A 26,025-nucleotide genomic window follows, 5' to 3' on the forward strand; every position below is an offset into this window, starting at 1 on the left:
AGTTCGTGATCATCCTTGGCTATATGAAGGCCAATGAAACTCAAAAATAAATAAATAAATAAATAAAGGACAATTAACCTAGGCTTGCTAGGCTGGACAAAGATCCAAATTCAAAGTTCACTGAACCAGCACAATTTGTTAAAAGCCAAGTTAAACCATCTTTAGTAGGGTAATATTTGTAAGGGTGTGTGCATTCTGTACACATACACAGAGAGATGGTAGTTAGCTTGTTAGTGTGTACCTAGAAACCTAGCACACAGGAATTGAAGGCAGAGTTTCAGGAATTCAAGGCCAACCTGGAGACTGTCAGAGGGCTGAGAGCACAGTAGGTGGGTAAATACAGCCACAGGCAGCCTGCATGCATTTCTGTATGTATAATCAGGGTTCTAGTTATATGAAGTCTTACATGACTGATTTTTTTTTCCCTCAGGTCTAGCCCAAGCTGGCCTCAAACTCCGCACCGTCCTGCCTTAGCCTTCTAAGTGCTAGGAACACATGCCTGCACATCTGCACTGGTTATCACTGTTATTGGAGTGTCATGAAACCCTGGGCTTCATCTCACTGTCATGAACAAACCAGAACCCAGACAACCCCACACCTCCTCCTTTGCTCCCTGACAGGGCAGAGACGAGACTAGACTCACAGACTGTTTAAAATAACTGCATCCTTTAATGGCAGTAATACAATTACTGGATTAAGAGACCACATGAGAGAGAAGGCAGGTGAGGTTTCTGGAAGACAGATACTGAGTACAAAAGGGGGCGGGAGAGCCATGCGACGATCATTGTAAAAATACAGTACGTTATATACATATTTGCACCATCGACTTTCAACTCAGAAATACTATTTACACATTTGTTACAATCCTGGTTAGAGAACAATTTTTCTTTAAAAGTGTGGCCTGATGGTGAGTGGGGAGTCAAGAGGATGTCCTTGCCCATGAGGGTCTTCGGTTAACTGTTCCAAGAGGAAAGCTCCAGACTCCATCTTACCCACAGATTTCAGCCTTAAAAATTCATTTAATTTTTCTTTAGCAAAAGGACAGTTTTCTTTTTCTAATATAGACCAGACTGGCTTTGAACCTGTAATCCTCCTGACCCTGCCTCCTGAGTGCTGGGATGACAGGTGCCCACTACCAAGCCTGGCTTTTACAAAAAAGGGGATTTTCAAAGGGGTGTAGGGACCCAAACACTGCCACACTGTACTCATCCTACCTATCCTACGCTCACCATGGCCCCAGCCTTGGCCTCAGGGCCTCGTGGCCAAGGCTGGGGCCCAAAGACAAATCTCATTGATGATTGTTTAAGAAAATAAAACAAAATAAAAAACACAAGACAAACAAACCAACTTGATCTTGGTGCACTGACCCCAAGGGTTGTGAGGCTGTGGGGCACAAGCCCCTCCCACCCTGGCTACAGGCCCCAAACTGTTTTGAAGGGATTTCTCTTTGGGGTGTGGAGGGTGGGATGGGATGTGGGAGCCTGTCCCCTCCCGAGGTGGAGGGGAATCCACTGGCTGTGTGTGTCAGGTCTCCTTATTAACAAGAAGGAAGCAGTTGGGCCAAGAGACCCAATATAAAAGAGGCAGCCTGCAAGAAAGCGGACTTGTAGGGCCTGGTGAGTGACTCAGAGAGAAATGGTCTGCAGGTCTTACCCAGTTCCCTGATCCAATCTTAGGGAGAGGGTCACAGGAGAGTCTCTGCCCCTTGCCCCTCCCACCCCCATTCTTTGGACAAGGCCAGCCCTAAAGAGGCTAGTGGTGGCTGCTGCGGAAACGCCTCCGCTATGTGAGATCTGGCAGGTAACTCTGGGCCTCCCCACTTGAAGGGGCTTGGTCCCTTTCCTAGAAAAGCCCCAACACATCAGCTGGACACCTGCTATTTCCTCAGGCCCCATTAATCCAACACAACAGATCACTGACGCCCAGCTTCTGTCCGCTTGGGAGGAAAAGGCAAACACTATCCGGTACTCTACAGATAACATGGCTAAGGGTGTGGAAGCAGCTAGCAGACACACTTTGCCAGGGCCACTCTTGGCCTCTCTCCTTGGGGGTCTGGCAGGTGGCCACACCACGGATCCTTGAGCTGTCTCGAGGGTCAGGCCAGTGGCACAGGGTAGGTAATACTGAGGGAGAATGCTTCAAGGGGCTGTCCCACTCCTGCCAGGCCTGCTGTCCACAGGTCTGTCTACCAAGAGTTTCCCGCTGAGCCGGAGGGTGTCACTTTCAGGACAAACCCTGGACGGACAGACGGACGGAGGATGTGGGATGCACAGGCTCAAGCAGGTTAGGGCCTGAGGGTTGCCGGGCCCTTTCTCTCCTGTTGACATTTTCTCACTTCACTGTTGCTTTGTCCTGAAGCAAGCTGTCACAGGCTGCATGCTAGAGAGAGGACAGTTGACCCTGGGGCTCTAGGAACTCCTGCACCAGCTTCTCCACAATGTGATGTGGTTCTGTCAAACTTCCAGCAGCACAGGGTGAGTGGCCTTCAGTGCTTTCCCAGACAGCTATGCTTCCCTCAGTTCCAGGGAAGTCCCAGGCTGGGTACTTGCCACTATCCAGTGCAGGGTATAAGTTGCTCACTGGGCAGAGGGGAGCCCAGGAGCCTGCAGCACTGACCAGAACCCAAGATGGTTAGATACAATTTATGACTCAAAGAAAGTACTATTTAAAAAAGGGGAAAAAAGGGAAGAAAAATGTGAAGAAAGAACACCCTGCCCACCTGCCCCACCTCCCGCCTGTAACTCTGGTTGCTGCCCTTAAATGTCACCCTGGGAGGGTGGTGGAGTGGAGGGAGCACTGGCCCCCCAGTGACACTACTGGCAGAAGGGGGAGGCTGTGGGGTCAAAGCCTTTAAAAACGTCCTTCAGGGACCCTGCATCCTGCTCACCCTCACGGGCAGGGCTGTTGCCAGCAAATGGGCTCCCTGTGCCTGTTTTGGGGGCCGGCTTTACAGTCCCAAAGAGAGTGGGCACTGGCAGGTTGTGTACCCCAGGCTGGGGTGTGGCCCCCTCAGGGGGCGGGGTGGATGAGGCAGCAGTGGGGGCTGCTGTGGCCTTGGGCCGGGGCCGGTTGTAGCTATTGTATCTGTCCGTGGCTGTGGCCCCATCTGTGCTGGCCTTCCCTGTCTCTGGCTGCTCCAGGGCAGACTTTCGGACAAACGGAGGCTCTTTTGCCTTGGAGGCTGAGCCCTTGCCATTGCCCTCAGGACCCTTGGGCTGAGCACTTGTGTCAGAAGCTGGCTCTGCAGTTTTGCCACCTGCATTGGGAGTCCTTGGGTCATATAGGCTGATACCACTCAGCACACTGCTCTGCCCGCTGCTGCTGCCCTGGCCCAAGCCACCAGCAGCCAGCACTCGGGGGTCATAGGGAGCCGTGGCCGGTGGGGATGAATCCCCACTTGGGCTGGCAGCAGGAGGCGATGCTTCGGTGGGACAGGGCTTGGCTGCACGGGAGGCTGCTACAGGATCTGCTGGCTTCTGTAATCTGGGGTCAGTAGGGGTCTTCCGCACCCTAGGGTCACTGGGTTTTTCACTCTGACCAGGGGTATTGACATTGACAGTCTTGAGGATTCGAGAGAGGAGTTCAAAGTCAGGTAGGTTAGAGCCAGACGTGCTGGGATCTGTGGAGCCTGGACGCTGCCGGGTGTTTGGAGGCCCAGAGGGTGTGGAACGGTGTAGCCTAGGATCTAGAGCAGGTAGGGACTGCAGGGCAGCGGGCACTGGGGGCACGTCCTGCTTGGGGATGGGCAGGGGGATCAGGTCTTCAGGGTTCCAGAGCACTGTTCGAGCAAAGCTCGGCTTGCTCAGGGTTACATCCTTCTTGATGTGGCTGAACTGTTGCAGCTGAGAGCGAGGGTCCCGTAGTGGGTGTCCAGGCAGAGGGTCCAGGGGAATGTTCACCGCCTTTTCACGCAAGGCTCTCTCCCCTTCCTCCTCTTCTGCAGGGGGCTGACCTTTTGAACTGCTAGGGCCTGCAGGGCTGGAATGAAGGCTGCCTTCAGCCTTGGAGGTGGGCAGAGCACGAGCCAACCGAGGGTCAGAAGGCCCCGAGTCCCCTGGGCCAGACCCTCCTGAAGTCTCTGCATGGCGGCTGAGTCTGGGGTCCCGGCTGAGGCGAGGGTCAGACAGCCGGCTTCCTGTGGGGTGTCCCTTCTGGAGACGGGGATCCCCCAGCCCACTGCTGCTCGGTTCCCCGACTGAAGCCTGGGGTCGGCTTGACGTCTGTTGCCTCAAGGTCTTGAGGATGGATGTGACACTGCTTCCCCCTTCATCCTCGTCACTCGAGTACCAGTTTCCAGTGTCACCTGAGAGAGAGCAGAGCAAACAGAGAAAGATGAATGGCTGCATACCACAGCCCTCTTGTACCCCCTAGGTATCCCTGATGTGTGGTTCTGTGCTCATACAGCTCAGCTAGCATCTCCAATGGCCCCAGCTGGGAGCTGGGGATGACATGGCCTGGCTCTGGGCAGTGACATTATCGTGGTTTCTCTCTCAGACCAGTACCACTCCTGGTAGGCAGTCTGACCTGAATATCTCGCAATCACCCAAGAAAGTTCTGTCATCAACTTGCCTACTAGACACTCTAGGAAATGGAGGTAAGGTACCATTAAGTCAGGGTAGGGGTGGGCCTTAGTCCCCCGACCCCAGCCTGACGGCCTCTTCCCACCCTCCGAGCAGACTAATATGGCTAGACCAGCACTAGGCACTTCTCTCTGGAAGTTTGGATAAGAGCCATGCTGACAGCTCACACACGCATCCCCTGGCCCCTCAGAGCGGTTCAGGGGTCAGGGAAGGGCAAGTACAATCACAAACAAGAGCCCAGGAGGGAGCCACCGACTTTGTCCTTCCTCCTGCTGACCCCACTAGCTTGCTCCCAAGTTCCAGAGAGCCCTGTTCCATTCAGCCCTGAGGTGGAAGCCACCGGGTGACCACCTGAGCCTGTGACTACACCACTCATGATCTGCATCTCTATGGTTGGCTGGTCCTTCTTTGGTTTTGGCTTCTCAAGTTTGTAACCTAGGGATCAGGCCATGAGAATGTCTCTCAAGCGTCTTCAGGAAATGCACCGTCTAAGCTAGGAACCAGCCCGCCACCCTCTTCCATTGAGTCAGGAGTTTTCTGAACCCAAGATACAGAGGAGCAGCCCTGGCCTCTATTTCCTCAGCGTGAAGCAGCAGCCCAGGACAGGGCCTCTCTGCCAAGCTACTTTCAGACACAGCACCCAGCCTAGGTGCCCCCCACCTCGTCCCTGCACAGAGCCGGCTGGGCCCCTGCCGGGGGACACATGCCTTCCTCATTCTCCCGGTCCTGCTTGCTGCTCTCAGCCAGCCTCCTCGCTCTCTCCTCCTCCTGCTGCTTCTGCTGGATCCTCAGGTACAGGGCCCTCTGAGCCGAGGGCAAGAAGTCCGGTACACCGGCGCCTGCCTTCGGCCGGCCTGGGGGCCCTCCCTCGGGGAAGCTGTCAGGCTCCAGAGGGTGCTCAGGGAAGAGGGGCTCCCCAGGCTGCCCCGGCAGCTCTTCGTAGTGCCCGTAGTCCTCTGTGGCAGGGAAGAGGGTTTGTGTCGGGAAGGCCTCCGTTGGAAAAGCCAAGCCTTGTGGCAAGTGTGAGGATGAGGATGGCCACCCGTCCCTTCCTCCTCCCCAGGCATGGGAGCCTTGAGAGTCCAGCAGGAGCCCACAGTGGGCCAGCTGGCAGGGGAAGGATGAGGCTCAGGGAGGACATGATGGATGCTTATGGATGTCAGCATAATTGCGTGCATACACCTCAGGCAGGATCCCTGTAGACAGGCTATATCCCTCTCAGGCTGGGTAGCTGCTGCTGTCCTCACAGGAAGCAGGCTTGGTTTATCATCTGCCATGAGAGGTCTCATGGTTTCTTGCAGGTATGTCCAACATTGTATTGTGATGTTATCATCTACCAAGTTCATGCTTGAGAAAGCATGTAATCAAAGTAAACATCTCTCTCACACACACAAAAGTTCTAATTTTGTTCATTTTTGAGATAAGAGCTTACTATGCAGCCCTGGCTGTCCTAGAACTCACAGGGATCCACCTGTCTCTGTTTACCAAGTGCTGGGATTGCAGGCATGTGCCATGATGCCCAGCATAGTCACAATGCTAAGTTAAGTTTAAGATTTTGTGTTGTGCTACAGGCCCAGCCTCTCTCAGCTGCATGCAGTGCCCACACTGCAGGTTGGACATGCCTGTGAGAAAGCCACTGTACCTCCAGAAGCAGAACCAGAAGAGAACGAAGCACACTAACACCTCAGTCTAGCTCAGGACTGAGTCCCCACCCTCTGTCCTCTAAGGATTTCTGACAGCAGAGCTACTGAGCACTCGAGGGCACGGCAGCTCCCCTTGCATGGCCACAGCAAATCCTCCCTCCCTCCCTCTCCAACCAGCTCTGCTATGTACAGCAAACACAACATCACTGTCTCACTGGGAGTCCCTGGAGTGTAGGGTGGTGAGCTATAGTGCCAGGTTTGTCAAGAGTCAACTCTGTCTCTTGCACATGTGATATGACTCTTATCCCGCTGAGAGAATATACTAAGTAAGTATTACAGATGTGGTCCATTACACCAAAAGAGGCAGTCTGGTATTTTAAATAGTTTAAACAGAAAAACTGGGGACTCGGAAGATGGTTCAGTGGGCTACTGCCACACAACTGGATTGCCACTACAACATAAAGCAAGTCAAGGCGTGACGTGGCCTGTAACATCAATACTTGGTAAATAGGCAGGGTGTCCCAGGATCTAGCTAGCAATACGAGAAGTTCAAATGAGTCTCTGCCTTAGATGTACAGTGACCAACTGACAAATAGGTCAATGTGGCCTACACATACCTGCATACTGCTTATGTGCACCCCACATACACATATATATCACAAAGTGCAAAACTGGTAAGATCTCACACAGTGACAGGTGGACTGCTGCCAGGGTCTGAATTTAGTCAGTACATGAACTCTTCTCTCCAGCTACTCTAATGAGGAGCTGGGGACACAGGCTGAGGCTTCACTTCATAAAACATCAGTCACCAGAAGGCCAATGTACAGAAACCACAGCAGCTCTGTGCTCCAAAGAGTAGGTCCTGGAGCTCACATTATAAGCTCACTTTCGCTGCAGAGTCACCTACCATCACCAAGACAACTAACTCAGGACAGGCAACAGCACCTCCCTTAACCTCGGTGGCCTGTCTTTTCCAGCATCTCCTGAAATCCACTCTTTACCATGCACTGTGAATACACTGTGGATACGTATGCTCCCACACAGGCTCCTTGTGCTTTGAGGCAGCAGTGATCCTGACATCCAACACAAGAGCTGAACTTGGGTAAAGGGCTGCCCATACTTGGCACCCACTCTCCCAGCTGCTCCTTCCAGACCTACACAGCACATACATACAGGTCATATCCGCTCCAACCTGCCAATTCCAAACCACGTGACCCGTCTCTGTACTCTTGGCTACTCCCGGCTTCTGCCTAGGTGCATCTGTCACAGCAACTGCTTGAGAACCTGGAAATTCCCACCACTGTGCTGGCTGACTGGCAGTCTCACCGTATCCTCCACAAGAATGCATGTCCTGCTGTCCCCTACTACTCTGTAGAGCTGGCAATTCCACGGTGACACACACCTGCGTATGTCTCATTCCATTATAGATGGATGCATAGCCATCTCTGCTTCCCTCAGACAAGCTGGCCAGCGGTGGTACCTGGCCGCCTTCTCAGATGACTGTTCCTGCTAGGGCTGTGACTGTATCCCTCTACTCTACACCATCTTATGTTATTTTCTAACAATGGCTAATGCCAAAATGAGCCATCTGTCTGGTTCCCTCCACTAAAATGCAACTATAGCAAGGACAGAGACCACACACACTCTTTGAGTTTTGGCCTGGGGCAGGTCCCTCCTCCTTTCTGAATTTCCCACAGTCAGCCACAGCAGCTATCCTTGACTATACTGGACACTGAGGTTGTTCACAGCACAGGACAGAGGCAAGAACCTGTCCAGCCAATGGTGTCAGACAAGCACAGTTATTGAGCCCACCACTACCCAGAAGAGGGGCCTTGTCTAGGGCACCTGCCTTCCTTCTGACTGATCCCAGGCACCATAAGCACAGCTTCCTAAGGTATTTCTGCCTTGCTCAGGATTGATGCTAAAATCTGAGTACTGTTTCCTACACTGACAACAAACACAAGAGTCCTTTGGCTCCCACAAGGCAAAGGGTCCCATAATACTTAAAACACCTATAGAATGGGAATGGGACTGGAATGCTGCTGTAAGACTGGACAAGGAAGAAAAGCCACTTCTGATCTCCATCCCACTTTGGTGAGCCCAGCTCTACAGCCTAGCTGTCGCCTACATACCTGCATCTCCAACAAGACCCGGCTCCATTTCCATGCCCTCTTGCTGCGGGTAGAAGTTCTCATAGAAGTTCTGGGCTGGCGGGATAGGAGGCATCATTCCAGAATGTGGGGAGTCTCCAGGACCATAGGGCATCATTGGGGGGCCACCAGGACCCATGGGAGGGCCAGGGTTCATGCCAGGACCCATTGGCATGTCAGGATGCATGTCAGGGTGCATGTCGGGGTGCATGTCAGGGTGCATGTCGGGGTGCATGTCAGGGTGCATGTCAGGGTGCATGTCAGGGTGCATGTCAGGATGCATGGGTCCCCCCATTGGCCCTGGGGGTCCCATGTTGGGGCCAGGACCCATTGGCCCCGAGGGTCCACCAGGTCCAGGGAACCTAGAAGAGGAAATGGTACTTGTGATGAAGCTGCTAAGGAAAGGCAGCAGCACCCAACCAGTAACCCTGCAGTGCTCACTTGGAGCCTGAGGCCAGGAGTCCAAATGGGGTCTGACAGCTTCATCAAGGGCAGAGCCCTGCCAGGCCAATGCTCCTGTGCTTCTGTGGGCAATATACTCACCTCACGCCCAGCTTCTCAGCTAGCTGCCCTGTGGGCCGCACCACAATCTCAAACAAAGAGGGGATCTTCTTGTTGTACATGTCCTGCTGTAGCTGTTGTGGAGACAGTGGCTCATGTGTTGGCAGGGACATCTGAGGAGGTCCAGGAGGTGGTGGAGGAGGTGGTGGTGGTGGAGGAGGGCCACCTTGCATAGGCCTGCCATTAGGAGAGGTGGGGGCTGGAGGACCAGGGGGCCGTGGAGGAGTAGGCAGGAGCCCTACACCAGGAGGTGGCTTGGGCAAAGGGTTGATGCCCTGCTTCTTCAGCTCCTCTACCTCCTTCTCATCCTCAGCGCCTGCTTCTGCATCATCAGCCAACATCTGTGGGAACCAAAGAAGTCACATCAGAAGGCTCTGCCAAGTCAGACTGAAAACGTAAAGCACACGCCTGCCAAGGGCCTTAGAACACAGGGTTAGGACCTAACTTCATCTTCTTCATCCCTCTGGGCACAGTGGTACACAACTGTAATCTTAGTACTGGGGGTAAGGAGGCAGGAAGATCAAGTTTAAAGACAGCCTTCCTCACCACCATGGCTCCCATTTACAGTGTCTATAGGCCTCTAATGACCTGAGACAGATTTGTCCAACAAGGCTTCAAAACACAGAGCACTTCTCTCTACCAATATCAAGTGTGAAAACCCGGGCAATACCCTTAACAATCTGAAACAGCTACCAGAGAGGACAAGCCTGAAGCTCAACACTAGCAGGCATTGCTGGGTAACAAACCGGATGAAAGCAGTCTTCCTGGCACCCTTATGGATGTCTTCTAACATGGACAGCTCTACAGCTGGCCTTCCCTACGTGTAAAGCCTTTTACAACACAGACCCTACAGCCTACAGGATGATGAGTCTGTTCCTAACCTGGTCTTCTAATCTGAGCCCAATGTTATGAACATGGCAAACAAACATGAGAAAATGACCAGAGGAGAGAACATAAACTACCCATCAGCTATTTCAACACAGATGGAGAGAATTGTCCTTACAAACCCTTGTAGCCTTTCCATACATGGCCTCCCTACTAGCAAGACCACTGCTTGTTGAACATTTTGACTGCTAGGGCTGAGCTGTGTCACACCAAACCTTTCATTAAAGCTGATGCTAGAATCCAAAGGTCTATTATCTATGTAAAAATGATAGTCATCACCAGGTATGCTGGCACATATCTTTAATACCAGCACTCTGGAGGGATAGGCATGCTAATTCTATGGATATAAGGTCAGCCTGGTGTACATACTGAGTTCTAGAACAGTCAGAACTACAGAGAGAATTTGTCTAAAGAAAAAAAAAAAAGTGCCGCTTGCCACTTGTATACACAAATAAGGTAGCTGCCACAAATTCTTAAGCTTTGCCCAAACAAGAAATATACAAATGTACTTTAACCAATGATTGTGAGTGATCAACAAACCTAACCATCAGCTGAGGAGTTCAACCTTGCAGACAACTGCACTGAACTGCAGAGAGCCAGTGCTGTAAGCAGATCAAGAATGCCCTACAGCCTGCACACACACACACACACACACACACACACACCCGCCGCCGGCTTTACTCTGTAGTTCTACTTAGAAGACACTTGTTCTCCCCAGTCAGTGAGGGGTACAGGCTCTCCCACAGAGTTACCACCTGTTCCCCATCCCTATGATACCCTGAAAAAGCAAACTATAGGGACATAAACCATATGGGCAGTTATTAATGGAAGGGAGGAGAGATTTATAGAAAAAGAGAGGGATTTCAATGGTTGGATAAATTGTGTGTGTGTGTGTGTGTGTGTGTGTGTGTGTGTGTGATGTCTATATTGTATAGAGCAGACACAAATCTACATGTTGGTCAATACCCACAGATCTGCTGGGCAAAACCTGGTGGTCCATGATTGTAATCTCAGAACTTGGGAGCTTCATGGGTTCTTCAGGGAAGGATCATGGGTTCAAGAATGACTGTAGATATGTAGTGAATTCAAGGGCCAACCTGGACTACACAAGACTATTCCAAACAAAAACAGCCAGTCTTCCTCAGAGCAGCTGAAACCCTGGCACACAGGAAGAAAACAGGCGCTTTTCCTGGGGTGAGGGCATCCACGGACAGACTTGTATGAGGTTTGCATCTCGTATGTCAGCATGAACTTGACCCCTAAGCGTCTCTGCTTTCTCAGACAGCCATCCTGGTAACAGTCATGGCTCAGGTCAGGCCATTTAGCCGAGTTGGCAGTCTGTAAAGAACTCAGCTGTGCTGGTGAGAAGATACAACAAAGCCAACAGAGAAGACTCCCAGGAGACTGCCAAGCTAACAGCAGTAGGATCTTAGTGAACCTATGTGATGCAGATGTCTGTTAGTGACATCACTGTGGTGGCTGAGCACACTCTCACCATGGGAACTATGTGCAAACGAGGAGGTAAGCAGCTCAGGAAGGAAGCAGGTCTCAACACTTTGTGTTTTTCTTTTTCTCCTTTCTGTGGGCTCCTGCTCCTGAGTGTGAACACTGAGCCTCCAGCAGGGGGCAGCCTCTAATCAGACACTGCTGGTCCTTCCACAGGCCAGTGGTTACACTCTAAAGGGACCGACCAGATGCTGACCATCAGCTCTTAGGCTGATAGGCTCACAAAAGGAATGACAAAAGGAAGCATCCCCACTAACTGTACCAATCTGGGGAAGAAAAACAGACACTAGGATGAGTGTCAAATGGCACCAGGTTTGTGAGATCCTGGTCCCTTCTCTGCATGAGTCCCTGTGACTGTGGAGACATTGGCATTTCCAGTCTTGGGGCATCTCAGTCTCTCTACACAACACAACACCATAAGGTGACAATCCTTTCATTGTACTGTCCCCTAGGGAATCAGTTCTACAGTTAGAGCATTGTGACCCTTGCCCCCGCCTCTCCTGTAGGAAGGAATGTATGTGATGTACAGATGGATGCGACTTGCAACAGACTCTGATCTTGCAAACGTTGTCTGTGCCGACAGAGGGGTGTCAGGCTCCTGTGGACTTTGCCCGTGCCACCTCAAGCATTACCTTATCTAGGAGCTCTCGTGTCTCTTCCGTCAGCGGGTCATGGGAGAACATGCAGTCGTCACCATTGATGCAGTTCCCAGTGGTGTGGTATAACTTACATGGAAAGTCACGTTCATGACTAATTAAGGTAAACATTTCTTCTCAGAACCCACCCCAAAGAATTAAATAAGCCCCTTCGTTTGGAGGTGAGGTGACAGTCAGGGTTGTGCACTGGCTGCCAGTGGCTGTTCTCAATGCTGCTTTAACTCCAGAGCAAGTTCTGGTCCACAGAGCTGGACTTGGAAAGGGTCCGCAGACTCTCTACAGAGAAAGGGACTAGAGGACGTGGGTTTCCTCAGGTGAAGCTGTGAACAGCTCAGACAGAGGATAAAAGGGGCAGAAGGAAAACTGACTGGTAAGGCCCCAGGAGCAGCAACACAGGACAGACACAGCAGACAAGACGGCAAAGGATATCATGCATGTAGGGGCAGTTCTCAGCACGAGCACAGAACCCCGTGATGTAAAATTTGCACAACTCTCGCTTCTTCGGTAGCTCAATGTCGTGACTAAAATTGCAGTGGTCTCCCTGGAAAAAGAGAAGACGAAGTGAGTTCTGATTCACTTGTGTCTGCAGTGGGACCACAGACAAGAACATGTCCCCTTGGGAAAAAGTAGTCTCTCAATGATTCTTCCCAACCCAGGCTCTGCTCCCCAGCTTGTGCCTTCTGCTCAGGCTCAACTTTTCACTTCCTGTGTTTTCCTGATTCGTCTCTGTCCTTCCTTTCACATTACTCTGTCTCACACTATTTGCTGTCACATAAGCCAGCTCTACATTCTGTCCTTCCTACTGAACCCTGGCTTTGAGGAAGACACCTGCCTAAAACAATACCCCATTTCCCAACTTCTCTTGTTCTGTCCACAAAACAGTTTCTGGGCAAGTGATGTCCTGAACTGAGACAGACAAGACCCAGAGCCGGGAACCTGATACGCCGCACATCAGGCTTGCCTCAAAGGCCAGTGACCTGCCTGCCTCGGAATCCCAGAGCTGAGATTAGAGGTCTGCCCCAACACTGCCTGGCCTCCTCCTAGTCCATGGATATACAGTTCAGGAGCACAGCAGTCGTTATACAAGTACAGCCCATGGTGACAAATGCCATAGGTTTAAGACAGGTGTGGAAAGAAGAGTCTAGGTCTCCAGGGAAACCCTGACCACTGCAGAAGCCTTGAATTCACTCAAGGCCCAACTAAGATTCCCGATCTGAATGACAAACAAGTATGTGTGGAAAGCAGTACAGCCAAGACTGAGGATAAGCCTGGTGGTGGCTGCTGTACACACCATTAACCCCAGCAATCTTGGGGGAGGCGGAGGCAGGCAGATCTCTGAGTTTCAGAACAGCCAAGACTACACAGAGAAACTCGGTCTCAAAAAAACAAAAGAGAGAAACTAAGAGTAGTGAGGGCTATTTTACATATTTCATACATTAGTCTATAGGTTTAAATACCTACTTCCTGACTTCCAAGCGAGCAGTAACTCTCAGGCATCTAGCCCACCTGCCTGCTGCCTTTGTATCACTATCACAAGCCAGCTGTGTTCTTACTAAATGGTCACCAATATCTCTTGCACAATGTCCAAGGCGGACTCTGCCCGGAGGCTTTAATAAGTCCTTAATAATCCCTGTCCAATCCTCAAGTTCAACAACGTAATGGGAACAGAGTAAGCCCTGAGGACTCACTTGAGACACTAGAGACTAGACAAAAATTTCTACTGGAAAGCACCTCTACACCTCAGACTGTCTACACAGCTTGCTCTGGTTCCGAGTCCTCTAGGCTGCCCAGAGGTCTCCTGGCTCTAAGAGGTGCCAAGGGCCGCTATCACACAGTCCTTCCCATCCCCAACAGTGTGGGTCACATGTCCTAGGCGGTACGCTTACCCAAGTGCATCGTCCCTCCACAAAGTATTTGCAGATGACTTTGCCTTTCTTGTCAGACTGCTGGTGGGGCTTGTCATGATCACTCCGCCGGTAGCTTCCCCCCCCACCGTCCTGTGAGTAATGCAGAAGAAGATGGGAGTGCGTCAAGTACAGAGAGAACAGGACAGGTGCAGACAGCTCCTGTCACTACACCACATGCAGTACAGTACTCAGAGGGAAAAACTCTGGCACCTGAGCTGGGCAGGAATGCACCCCTCCTACAGAGAACAGACAAGACTTTTCTGGAAACTCTCCTGCACCATGTTAACCTTCCCACTTTAGAAACTCAAGATGGGGGCTGCTGAGATGGCTCAGTGGGTAAGAGCACCCGACCGCTCTTCCGAAGGTCCAGAGTTCAAATCCCAGCAACCACATGGTGACTCACAACCATCCGTAACAAGATCTGACTCCCTCTTCTGGAGTGTCTGAAGACAGCTACAGTGTACTTACATATAATCAATAAATAAATCACACACACACACAAAAAAAAAAAAAAAAAAAAAGAAAAGAAACTCAAGATAGCTGCAGGTATGGTTTTAGATAGAGGGCTGTACCAAAAGGGCATCACTCTGAGAAACTGCTGAATACTGATCAGCCCATGGGTAAGAGGTTGATTGGGACAGGGGACAGGATCAGCCTTCACAGAAGAGCTCATTAGAAAACAACAAGCCAGGGTGGTGGTGGCACATGTCTTTAGTCCCAGCACTCAGGAGGCAGAAGCAGGCTGATCTGTGTGTCTAAGGGTAGAGTGAGTTCTAGGACAGCCAAGACTACACAGAGAAACTCTGCCTCAAAAAAACAAAACAAACAAACAAAACACCCACAAACGAATGGATGGATGAATGAATGATGGTAAGATCAAATAAAGAAAACAACAACGAATCTCAGAGTTGCCTTGGTCAAAGCCTCAGATGACAGGGCCTGGCGAGATTGACCACTAGTTAAGACTGGTTAACAATTTGAGGTTCAGTGGATCTCTGAGTTCAAGGCCAGCCTGGTCTACAGAGTGAGTTCCAGAACAGCCATGGCTACACAGAGAAACCCTGTCTTGAAAAAGACTTAAAAAAAAAAAAAAAAAAAGAGGAAGGGAAGGAAGGAAGGAGGGAAGGAGGGAGGGGGGGAAGAAGGAAAAAGGAAAGAAAGGAGATAAAAGAAAAAAGAAAAAGGAAGAAAGAGAATGAGAAAGAACTGGCTGCTCTTCCAGAGGACCCAGGTTAAATTTCAACCCCTCACATGGTCATTCACAACTGTTTATAACTCCAGTCTCAGGGATCCAATGCCCTTGTCTGGCCTCTGTGAGTACCAGGCACATACTTGGTGCACAGACACAGGCATCCAGGCAAACAGCCATATGCAGAAAAATAAGCAAAATTAAGAAACACAACACACAGAATGCACATCAGATCTCAGTGCACTTACACCCATGTCATCATCGTAGAAGTCCTCGTCATCATTCATCCCGCCCTTGCTCATTCCACCTCTGCCGCCTCGACCTCTGCCCCGGCCCATCCCCTTCCCTCGGCCTCCTCGGGAACCACGGCCTCGGCCTCGACTTAACCCTGTGGAGAAGCAAAGAAGGGATTTAACTTCTCCCACTAAGGCAGCAGTGGGTGCAGCCCAGCCAGCACGTCCTCACGGAGCCCTTGCCCACCTCGACCTCGGCTGTCCTTGGACCTGCGGTACTGGTTCAGCTCCTTGGAATAGTCATCGTAATCATCGTCTCCCATGGGCTCCTCACTTTCTCCATACTGGATTCCAGAGAAACAAGGCAAAAGCGTCATGCGAGAGACAACCCTGAGTTAACACTGGGTGGCAGCATGTGTGGTGGGTGGTCCCAAACCCCACGCTTGAAGCCTTCTCACTTCAGACTCTAACTCCATCAGGCAGAGCCAATCACAGTGCCTCTGGGCATATGGGACAACTGTACAACTTCAAGAAATGGGTCACACAATGGATATAGATGGCAGGGACATAATGGTGTGTACTCTGTACATCCCTCCCGTGCCTGCCGTAAGAGGCAGGAGACATTCTAGAAGACTCAGAGAAGCCCTGTCTCACAACAGGGTTTTTGCTATCTACCTTTTCCTGCTTCACCCACTAAGGTTTTTGGTTTTGTTTTGTTTTATTGTTTTTTTTGAGACAGGGTTTCTCTGTGTAGCCCTGGCTGTCCTGGAACTCACTCTGTACACCAGGCTGGCCTCGAACTCAGAAATCTGCCTGCCTCTGCCGCCTGAGTGCTGGGATTAAAGGCGTGCGCCACCACTGCCCAGCACCAAGAGGAACCTTTTAAAAGTGTGTCTGACACTCCAAGCCTTCCTTCCCTTGGGTACCCCACCAATCCTCCGGTCTTAGTCTCACCAAGCCCACCCAAAGGGCTTGTAGCCCAGAGAACCTGCCAATCACACTACTGGCCCCAAGAGCTATGGAAAACCTTACCTCTATCTCCTCTTCATACAAGTCCTCTTCGTCCTCTGGGTGCTCTCCCATGGAGCCTCGGCCTCGGCCTCTGCTGCCTCTGCCCATGCCTCGGCCTCGAGATCCTCCTCGACTCCCACGGCCCCTGTAGCCCCTGCCTCGGCCTCGGCTACCTGTGGGGTTATTGGAACAGTGAGCCTCACATGGCTACAGACTACAACAACAAGGAAGATAGGGTCCCATTTCCTATGTCTTCCTTGAGACCTCCTCCTTTAGGAAGCCATGAAATTTGGCCCATTAAGACTACAGTGCCTCTAGTTCCCTCGAAGGGATGACTTGGCACTCTGGACACACAGCTACTCCTGTCCTCAGTAGCTGGTCTCTCACTACCTGTCTATTCATGGCTGCACTGTCCAAGACAGCAGGCACCAACCCTATGTGGCTAAAAATCCCAGCGCTATGTAGGGTACCAACTAGAAGATCCTGATCAGATTTTAAAGACTTATGGAAAGAAAAGCATGGTCTTGGAGTCTGTTGTAGACTCTGGTACAACTCAAGTGTGAGTAAAGGAGTGCTGCTTCCAGCCCTGTGTGAGGCCCCCACCAGGGCCTGCGCAGTGGAGTCTGCTGCACAGGTGTCCAAGAGCAAACTCGGACACAGCACTTTCCGCAGTAACCTGGATCACAAGGCTAATAAACCAAGCTGGAAGATCTTTAGAAGTCTCTATCAGCTGGCGGGGTTTTGTTTTTTGTTTCTGTTCTTTTAAAGAACCCCGGAAGCCGGGCGTGGTGGCGCACGCCTTTAATCCCAGCACTTGGGAGGCAGAGGCAGGCGGATTTCTGAGTTCGAGGCCAGCCTGGTCTACAAAGTGAGTGCCAGGACAGCCAGGGCTACACAGAGAAACCCTGTCTCGAAAAACCAAAAAAAAAAAAAAAAAAAAAAAAAAAAAAAAAAAAAAGAACCCCGGAGGGAGATTGCCTTCCCTCATCTTGCCTTATGCCTCGGGCCACAAGTTTATCAGCTTTCTGGGGTCCAAAGTCCAGAGGTAAACACCTGGTCAGGTGATGAAAGTCCAGGACTGGAGGTAGGCAGAGCTGGGGCCTTCAGCTCTCCTCAGTCTGGCCCAGATGAGGGACACTTGCTGCCCGTGCTCTGTCTGCTACCCCAAGCCCTGAGTGTATAATTTTTGTGCACTTCAGCTATCTTTGAGTGACTGCCTAGCTAAGGCTCAGTATAAACTGACTGGAGTAGTCTCCTTGACTCCTTAATCTCCAACTGCACCAGCCACACTGCCCCTGGAGAAGTAATGAGGAGGAGAGGAGGGAGGGAAGGGCTCACCTCTGCCCCGGCTGCCGCCCTCCTTGGCACGCCGGTACTGGTTCAGTTCTTTGGTGAAGTCGTCATAGTCTTCCTTACCCATGTCCTCCTCTTCATCCCCCTCGTACTCCCCATACTGCTCATTCTCGTAGTCCTCGTACATGCTGTAGCCCTTGCTATCCATCTTGGAGTAGGGCTTCTTGGGCAGGGGTGGGTTGTGTGACGAGGAGTACTGCTGGTGGGACTGTTCAGGTGAGAGTAGGGGAGACAGTGAGCCAGTGTGCATGGCCTGGATCAAGCTACTTAGGTCACCTCAGGTCTCAGACCTTGTGTGTTCCTCTGGAGTCTCTACTATCCCTGATTTAGCCTCTCTGCAGACATGTTTATCCTGATGGGCTAGGGGACAGCAGTACATGGGGGACATGTCTGTCTTTAAGAAATGGGCCAAGGGATTTCTGAGTTCGAGGCCAGCCTGGTCTACAAAGTGAGTTCCAGGACAGCCAGGGCTACACAGAGAAACCCTGTCTCGAAAAACCAAACAAAAAAAGGGCCAAGATTTAGAAGGCAAGAGAAACAGGAGCCCACTGTCCCTGGAGAAGCAAGGACAAGGATGCAGGGTGAGCAGAGCTGGGGAGAAGTTGGAGTCAGGAGGAGGGGTGTCCTTGTCCAAGCTTTCTCTAAGGCTTGTGATGTCAATGAATAGCTTCCTTGGTAGCCATAGCAAACTGCTACTTCCAAAGATACCTTCCAAGATGCCTTTCCAAAGGTGACAATGTGGCACATTCTGTCAATGAGGACCACCTTAGCAATGGAAGTTATAGGCAATGAAAACACTTCACTGCATTGGGGTTCTGAGACAGTGTCTTATGTACCTTACTTAGCCTGGAACTCTTTTTTGTTATTTTTCCTTTGGAGGGAAGGTGGGGTGGTAGTGGTGGTGGTGGTCTAGCACTCTTGGTCTGTCTTCATACTGCAGTTATTGGGATTACAGGCTTGCACCATCATACTGGCTTTAAACACAAGTGCTACACAAGGTGTAAGAACCCTGTCCACAGCCCCACCCACATGGGAAGCTGAGGCAGAAAAACTGCTTGAGCTCAGGAGTTCACAATTGCCCTCCTTGGGTAAAAGTAAAGATTTGGTTTCAAAACTCAAAACAAAAAACAAAACAGGGAGGCTGGAGAGATGGCTCAGAGGTTAAGAGCACTGAGTGTTCTTCCAAAGGTCCTGAGTTCAAATCCCAGTAACCACATGGTGACTGACAACCATCTGTAATGAGATCTGACACCCTCTTCTGGGATGTCTGAAGACAGCTACAGTGTACTTACATAAAATAAATAAATCTTTAAAAACAAAAAAACCCAAAAAAACAAAACAGAACAACAACAACAACAACAAAAACTAACTCTCAGCATATTTATAAGAAAAACCTAGCCACACCCATATGCTATAAAATATACCACTGGGTGGCTTTAGTGACGGGGCTGAGGGGGGGTTAGGGCAGTAAAATCCACTGTACACAATGCTCAAGAAGCTACAGGAAACTAATCCAAGTGGAGAGTACAAATGGATACTAATGTGTCCACATCCACTCATGAGCTGTAACAAAGTAGCATACTTGTGCAACATTTCGGTGACAGGCTGGGCTCAACTACAAAAGGAAACCCACACTCACTACAGAAAAATGCAAAATACAGGTAAACAGATGGAGACACTCAAGCTTCCTATCTTACTCAGAGCCCTCCCTAGTGTGGAGAAGCCACTCTTCCTCAGTCATCAGTCTCCAGTGCTTACTAAACCCTCCATCTGCCGGAAAGGCTTTAGAAAGTACCATGCCAGGGCTGGAGAGAGCCCAGCCTAGAGAGCTTTGGTTCTGTTCCTAGCACCTATACAGAGGCTCACAACTCTAACTCCAGTTCCAGAGGACGCATTTGGTGCAGACAGACAGACATACACAAGAGACACACTAAAACAAGAAAATGAAGAGATTTTTAATAATAAAAAAAGGTGCCATCACACCCTGCCTAGTCATTTTTTTTTCCTTTTCTTTTTTCTTTATCCTGGTTGTTTTGTTTCCTCGTTTTTCCGAGACAGGATTTCTTTGTATAAGAGCCCTGGCTATCCTGGAACTCACTCTGTAGACCAGGCTGGCCTCAAACTCAAGAGATCCACCTGTCTCTGCCTCTTGAGTGCTGGAATTGAAGGTGTGTGCTACCACCACCACCCCTAGCCCATGATTGTAAAAGACAGGGTTTTGCTGTGTTGTTCAGACTAGGCTCCAACTCTCTTATTATTTATTCTTATATGTCTGAGTGTTCTGATGCACCTGTACACGTGCACCACATGCATACAGTGCTCAGGGATCACAACTCCCAGAACTGGAGGTATACACAGTTAGAGCCACTATGTAGTTCCCGGGTCCCCTGCGCTTAACCACTGAGCTATTAATTCAGCTTCTGACTCTAATTCTTATTCCTTCTGCCTCGCCTATCCTAGTACTGGGATTACTAGTTTGTGTCAGCACTTCCTGTTTATATTTAATCTTCTATGGTTTATTATTAGGATTGGGGGCAGTGGTGCTGCCCATGGCCATGAGCACAGAAGCCAGCACTAGACTACTAAGCCTTGTTTTTTCCTTATGTTTTTCTGAGAGTGAAAGTCTATACACACAGGGTAAATTTATGGTTACGTTCAGAGTTGTAACGGGGTATTTAACTTCTAACTGTGCAGCTCTGGAGATAATTAGCTCTATTGGCCAGTTCATTCTCTTGCCAATTTCCCACAAAAGGTCACTTAGGAACAGTTGGAAGCAGTCAGCTGTGATCTGGACAAGTTAGACATAACTGTGTCCTGCCAAGCTATCGGGGAGACTTGACACTGGGCAAGCTCAGGAGCAGCCCTTGTGGAGAAAGCCACTACCCTGGCTCAAACCCATACATTCCAACTCTCTTGTTTCCTCATCCATAAATAGGGATGAAAATAACACCCACTTGTCTCTAGGGTACCATCCACCTGCCCCATACCAGAAGACACAAGACACAGTATCACTCACTGGTGCGTATGGGGGACTATAGTCCCGGTACTTGCGGTGACTCTTCTCACTGGGGCTGAAATCTGAGTCATCTGAGAAGTCCGAGAAGTCATCGCTGGAGGAAGCATGGCGCTGCAACGACAGTGATAGAGGGAGGCCACACTACAAGTGAGTCTGTTGTTGGCAGGCCACCTTGGCACAGCCAGCCCCAGGACAAACAATGCTGGAATGTGCCTGGAAGGACTGCACTTAGCCTGAAAACTCCTCCCCTGGGGGCACTAAATGGCAACAGAGCATAAGTTCCAGATCTTTATAAACTGTCCCCAGGCCGTGGATACTAGGAAAGGTTGTAACATAGAGTACCTGCTAGGCAGACAGACCAGTAGGTCCTGAGCCAACAGGTAAGGTGTGGGGCACCCTCCGGGACCTACTTTGTGCTTAGATTTCCGCCTTTTCTTCGACCGCCTCTTTTCCTTCTCCCGCTCCTTCTTCCGCTTCCGCTTCAGCCTCCTGTGAGACTTCTCCTCGTCAGAGTCGCTGTGGTGCTTCTCCCCCTTCTCTTTCCGACTCCTCTCTTGTCCTGCAGGGGGATCCTGGACCTCCTCAGCCCCGTCGTCTTCCAGTTCACCTTCTTCCAACTCACCATCTTCCCTGCAAACCAACCCCAAACCCTGTGAGCTCAGGGACTGAAGGCTCTCTAGGCTGGTGAGGCAGACAGCAGCAGAGAGCCCAGAGGACATGGGGAGCAGCTCTAGTGGCTGCAATAGGCCCCAGGAGGACACAGGGCCAACTGTGCGGTTAACTGGGTCACACGAGTAGAGGGGTTACCACCAGAAGCGAGGGGCACAGCTCAGGGGCAGGGTTCTTGCTTAGCACACAAGAGGCCCTGGGTTCCAGTCCTAGCCCTGAAAAATGAATAAATAAAAAGCCAGGCTAAGTCAGGCGTGGTACCACAAGCCTTTCATCCTGTCTGCCTCTGGGGAGGCTGAGGCAGGGGCAGAAGAAGCTCTGAGTTTGAGGCCAGCCTGGTCTACATAGGAGTTCCAAGTCACCCAGTGAGACCCTGTCTCAAAAAAACCAAACCAAACCAAAACAGAAAAACAACAACACTAAATAAAATAAGGAATAAAAAGAAAGGTGCTAGCCGAGCGGTGATGGCGCACGCCTTTAATCCCAACACTTGGGAGGCAGAGGCAGGCAGATTTCTGAGTTCGAGGCCAGCCTGGTCTACAGAGTGAGTTCTAGGACAGCCAGGGCTACACAGAGAAACCCTGTCTTGGGGAAAAATAAAAAGGTGCTACACTCACAGGGACAAACCTACTTCAAGTTTCCCCACCGTTCCATAGCCTAAGTGTTCCCAGAGAAAAGCAGTTCCTGCGGCCACAGAGCTAAAGAATGTGTCCCTGGGTGCTACCACAGGCTCCGAGTGGCCCAGCTGCCCACCTCCCACATCTCTCCTTACAGCATTACTTAAAACCTACTGGACCACGGAAATTCATTTGCAGGGAATTCCAACCGGCACACTCTGGTTTATAGAGATAAACTTGTGAACTTGTGTTCCATTAGGGCCCAAGAGGGTAAAGCCAGACCCCACTGGTGATGAGTCCTCCCTTAGCTGACTCCCAGCTGACTCTCTTCAACCTTGCCTCTAAGCACCCCTCCCAACCGTCTCAGGAAGTTTTCCTGACTTTTTCAACTCCAGGTCACTCACTGCTCAGTACTTTGGAAAGTAAAGGCACTCAACTAACCTAATAAGCTGAGTCACCCAACAGGTCTAAATAGCTATGGATAGGCTGGGGGTGGGAGCAGGTTTCTGTGGGTGGAGTCAGCACAGGGTCAAGAAAGCAGCAGATGGAGGAGGAGTCCAGTGTCCAAGCCAAACCCACAGACACAGATGCTGCTAAGTACAGAAGTTGGTAGCATGGAAAAATCCTTTAAACTTAGCTAGGAATAATGGGAGACAGAGGAAAGCTGATCTCTTGAGTTTGAGGCCAGGTGACATGATATCAGGCCAGCAAATACACAGTGAGACCCTGCCTGAGGGGGGGAAATAAGATTTTTAAAAGCTCCCAGGCCTGCCTGGTGGTACACACCTTCAATCCCAGCACCCAGGAGGTATAGACAGGAGGATCTCTGTAAGATCAAAACCGCCCTGCTCTGCAGTGAATTCTAGGACAGCCAGAGCTACAGAGAGCCTGTCTCAAAAGACAAACAACAAACAAACATACATTATTTTACAGCTCCCTATGTTCCTAATGACAGCAGAAAGGTATGTAAATGGACATAAACGCTCCTTATACCTCAACTAATAAGGAACAAAAAGATTATAACAGTGGCAAGAATAAGGGAATTGAAGCTGAACCTGGAGAAGTGCAGGCTGAAGGTCAGCCTGGGCTACTTGACTACCATGCAAGAGTCTAGGGTCTATCCTATACCACACCAAAAAAAAAAAAAAATTAATAATAACTTTTCAAAAATGCAACAGAAGCCAGGCACACACCTTTAATCCTAACAATCAGGAGGCCAATGCAGGATAGGACAGCCAGGACCTGTTATACAGAGAAACCCTGTCTTGAAAAACCAAACAACTCAACCGAAATAATAAAAAAAAAACCCAAAAGGCTAACCAAAACTCAGGATAGGGAAAGAGGCTTTGTGGAAGGAGGAGACAACCACTTAGAAGCCCCGAGGGCCGTCCTAAAGGGCTCCAATGGAAACAGCCTCTCTTTCTCTAGCCCTCCACAGCTTCAAGGGGTGCTTCTCTAATTAATCTTGAGCCCAATTTCAAAAGCCCCAGGCTCAACACCCAAGAGGCTTGGCCCCCAAAGACAGACAAAGTAGAGGTCAAGGACAGCACTCACACAGCAGAACATAAGGCTCCTCATACTTTGTCAAAGACAAGCACAGTGGGGAAAGGACTCCAATTGCACCAGAAGACAGCCAACTTTGGAGGGGCAGGGTACAGAGCAGCATTCCTGTCAAGGAAGGCTCCCTGTAGGCGTGGCTCAGAACCAGTGGCAATCCAACACCTGTCTAGGAAAACTAGGTTACTCAGTGATGTGGTACTGGCCCGCTTGCAGTGATGGAAGCAAACCCACTTAATGACTGGTGGGGATTACCTTGGTTGGGATAGAACCATGCCTGAGAGGTAAGAGGGAGGAGAAGGCAGAGCCTAGGAGCAGACTACAGCCAGGCAGATAGGAATTCCATGTGGAGGAAAGCTAAGAACCAAGGCCACAAAGGTACTTGGCAAAGGGGTACCTCGCTATCTCCTTTTCTGCAGTTTCCTCATAAGAACACAACAAGAACCACATGAAATTCAGTCCGTCTGATGGTCTTGGATGGCCCCTCACCTAGGCACAGGGCTACACAGGCAGAGAAACGTAGCTCAAGCTGAGGCTGCAGTGGCCATGATGACAGTGTCCCACTTCTAACACCCTGGCAATGTGTAACAAGATGTTCCAAGGAGCTCATGAACCTTGTCATCAAGAATCACAGAGCTTTAGCCAGGAGGGTGGCAGAGGCAGAGGCAGGCGGATTTCTGAGTTCGAGGCCAGCCTGGTCTACAAAGTGAGTTCCAGGACAGCCAGGGCTACACAGAGAAACCTGTCTCGAAAAACAAAAACAAAAACAAAGAATCACAGAGCTTTTGTTCCAGGTCTCCCTACAAAGACTTCAGCCCAATAGTGATGCCTCCCCCATCAGTGTGGCAAACAGGCCCAGTTTCTATAAAATGAGCTGGCACATGCTTCAAACTTTGTTTCCCTGGAATGGAGATGCTAAAAATTAGAAAGTTTTTGGAAATCTAACCAGGCATGGCATCCACACTCAAGAGGCTAAGGTAAAAGGTCTCTAGTTTAGGGCGAGCCTCAGCTACAGAACAAGATCCTGTCTCAAAATGCCAAAATAATTTTAAAAATAAATGTAAAAAACCTGCTTGTGACTTAGAAGAAGTACTGGTAAGGTGACACCAGACTGGTCACGACATCTGCAGAGCCAACCAGTTGGCCCCTGCCCTTGGCCCCTATGATCTCTGTCATGGTCATGCTGCAGATGCTTCCCAGCTAAGAGACCTGTGTAAGCATCAGGCCTGACTACTTCCTTCACACTAGTCACTAGAAAGAAGAAAGGAAGCCCACTGGGAGAAGGTAGATATCCCAAGGGCCACGGACGGAAAACAGCCGGGAGATTTACGAAAAGGCATTTTAACAGGCTGCCAGAAAAATCCATGTCAGGGGGGGATTAAACACCGAGGGAGCATGCTTAATAGACTGTGACATAATCCCCCAAGAAGAGTGGGGGAAGCCCTGCTGCACTAATCATCTCAATCTAGACCTGCCACACCCTCTTGAGACAGGTGCCCAGAGGGAAACACTACAGCTGGGCTGCAAAGACCTCAACTAGCACTTCACCTGCCTGCTTGCAGCCAGAGCCACTGCCAGGAGCCCCACCCCCACCCCAGGAGAAGACCCAGCCATCCTGGGAGCCTGGCTGGTCAGCAGATAGTAATGGGAAGAGCATAGCACCTTGCCTCCTGCAAGACTGCCTCCAGCCTCCTAAACAAAGCTTCCCAAGTATTCAAATTTGCATTTGGGGGCCTGAGTGCAGCTCCTCTTAGGTCAACAAATACATGTGGACAACCTAAGTCACACCTTCTGAGGTCCCCCCTCTCCCTCAGGGCCCTTAGCTTATAGGGCTCATGCAGAATAGGCGTGGCAAAAATACTCAGATCTGGGGTTCTCAAGCAGGCACAATGACCGGACAATATGCTTCTGCCTACAGACCAAGTGATAACACAACTAGCCCTGCCTCTTTCCTAGAATGGGCTCTCATCTGGACAATGGGATAGCTTTATAGGACTTCAGGGGTGGGAAGGTTAATGATAAACAACAAAGCCCTGCATTAAGGAGCAGCCATACAGTAAGCAAGACAGTGGAAGCTATACTTGTCCAGGAAGCCCAAGAAGGCAGGCACCAGCGCACTGAAAGGCACTGTGTGTCCAATCCTAGCATGGGAGGTAGAAGTAGAAGGATCAGGAACTCAAAGTCATCCTCAGTCTCAGAGCAACGTTGAGGCTGGCCTGGGCAGTCCAGAACCCATAGAACAAGACAGTACAGAAGTCCCAATGCGGGCTGGAGAGATGGCTTAGCATTTAAGAGCACTGACTACTCTTCCAAAGGTCCCGAGTTCAAATCCCAGCAACCACATGGTGGCTCACAACCATCCTTAACGAGATCTGACTCCCTCTTATGGAGTGTCTAAAGACAGCTACAGTGTACTTACATATAATAAATAAATAAATCTTTAAAAAAAAAAAAGAAGTACCAATGCATACAACATGGAGAGGCCTGGAGAG

General features: G+C 50.4%; 1 protein-coding gene across 1 annotated transcript in view; it reads right to left on the minus strand.

Annotated features, from left to right (window-relative positions):
• Window positions 1–644: 644 nt before the first annotated feature.
• The window catches only part of Zc3h4 (zinc finger CCCH-type containing 4), a 37,455-nt gene continuing 12,074 nt past the window's right edge, over window positions 645–26,025 (minus strand). The window contains exons 2-14 of the mRNA XM_085842128.1: window positions 21,101–21,320; window positions 20,691–20,801; window positions 17,660–17,882; window positions 16,343–16,494; window positions 15,558–15,654; window positions 15,326–15,465; window positions 13,868–13,978; window positions 12,411–12,522; window positions 11,958–12,067; window positions 8,917–9,275; window positions 8,356–8,735; window positions 5,288–5,536; window positions 645–4,303 (exon numbers count right to left, since the gene is read on the minus strand). Of these exons, the coding sequence (XP_085698254.1) occupies window positions 2,814–4,303; window positions 5,288–5,536; window positions 8,356–8,735; window positions 8,917–9,275; window positions 11,958–12,067; window positions 12,411–12,522; window positions 13,868–13,978; window positions 15,326–15,465; window positions 15,558–15,654; window positions 16,343–16,494; window positions 17,660–17,882; window positions 20,691–20,801; window positions 21,101–21,320 (3,754 nt within the window). The 3' untranslated portion in view covers window positions 645–2,813. The remainder of the gene's footprint in view (window positions 4,304–5,287; window positions 5,537–8,355; window positions 8,736–8,916; window positions 9,276–11,957; window positions 12,068–12,410; window positions 12,523–13,867; window positions 13,979–15,325; window positions 15,466–15,557; window positions 15,655–16,342; window positions 16,495–17,659; window positions 17,883–20,690; window positions 20,802–21,100; window positions 21,321–26,025) is intronic.

Source organism: Mus caroli, unplaced genomic scaffold (genome assembly GCF_978045245.1).
Source record: "Mus caroli unplaced genomic scaffold, Mus_caroli_1 scaffold_8, whole genome shotgun sequence".
Taxonomy (NCBI): domain Eukaryota; kingdom Metazoa; phylum Chordata; class Mammalia; order Rodentia; family Muridae; genus Mus; species Mus caroli.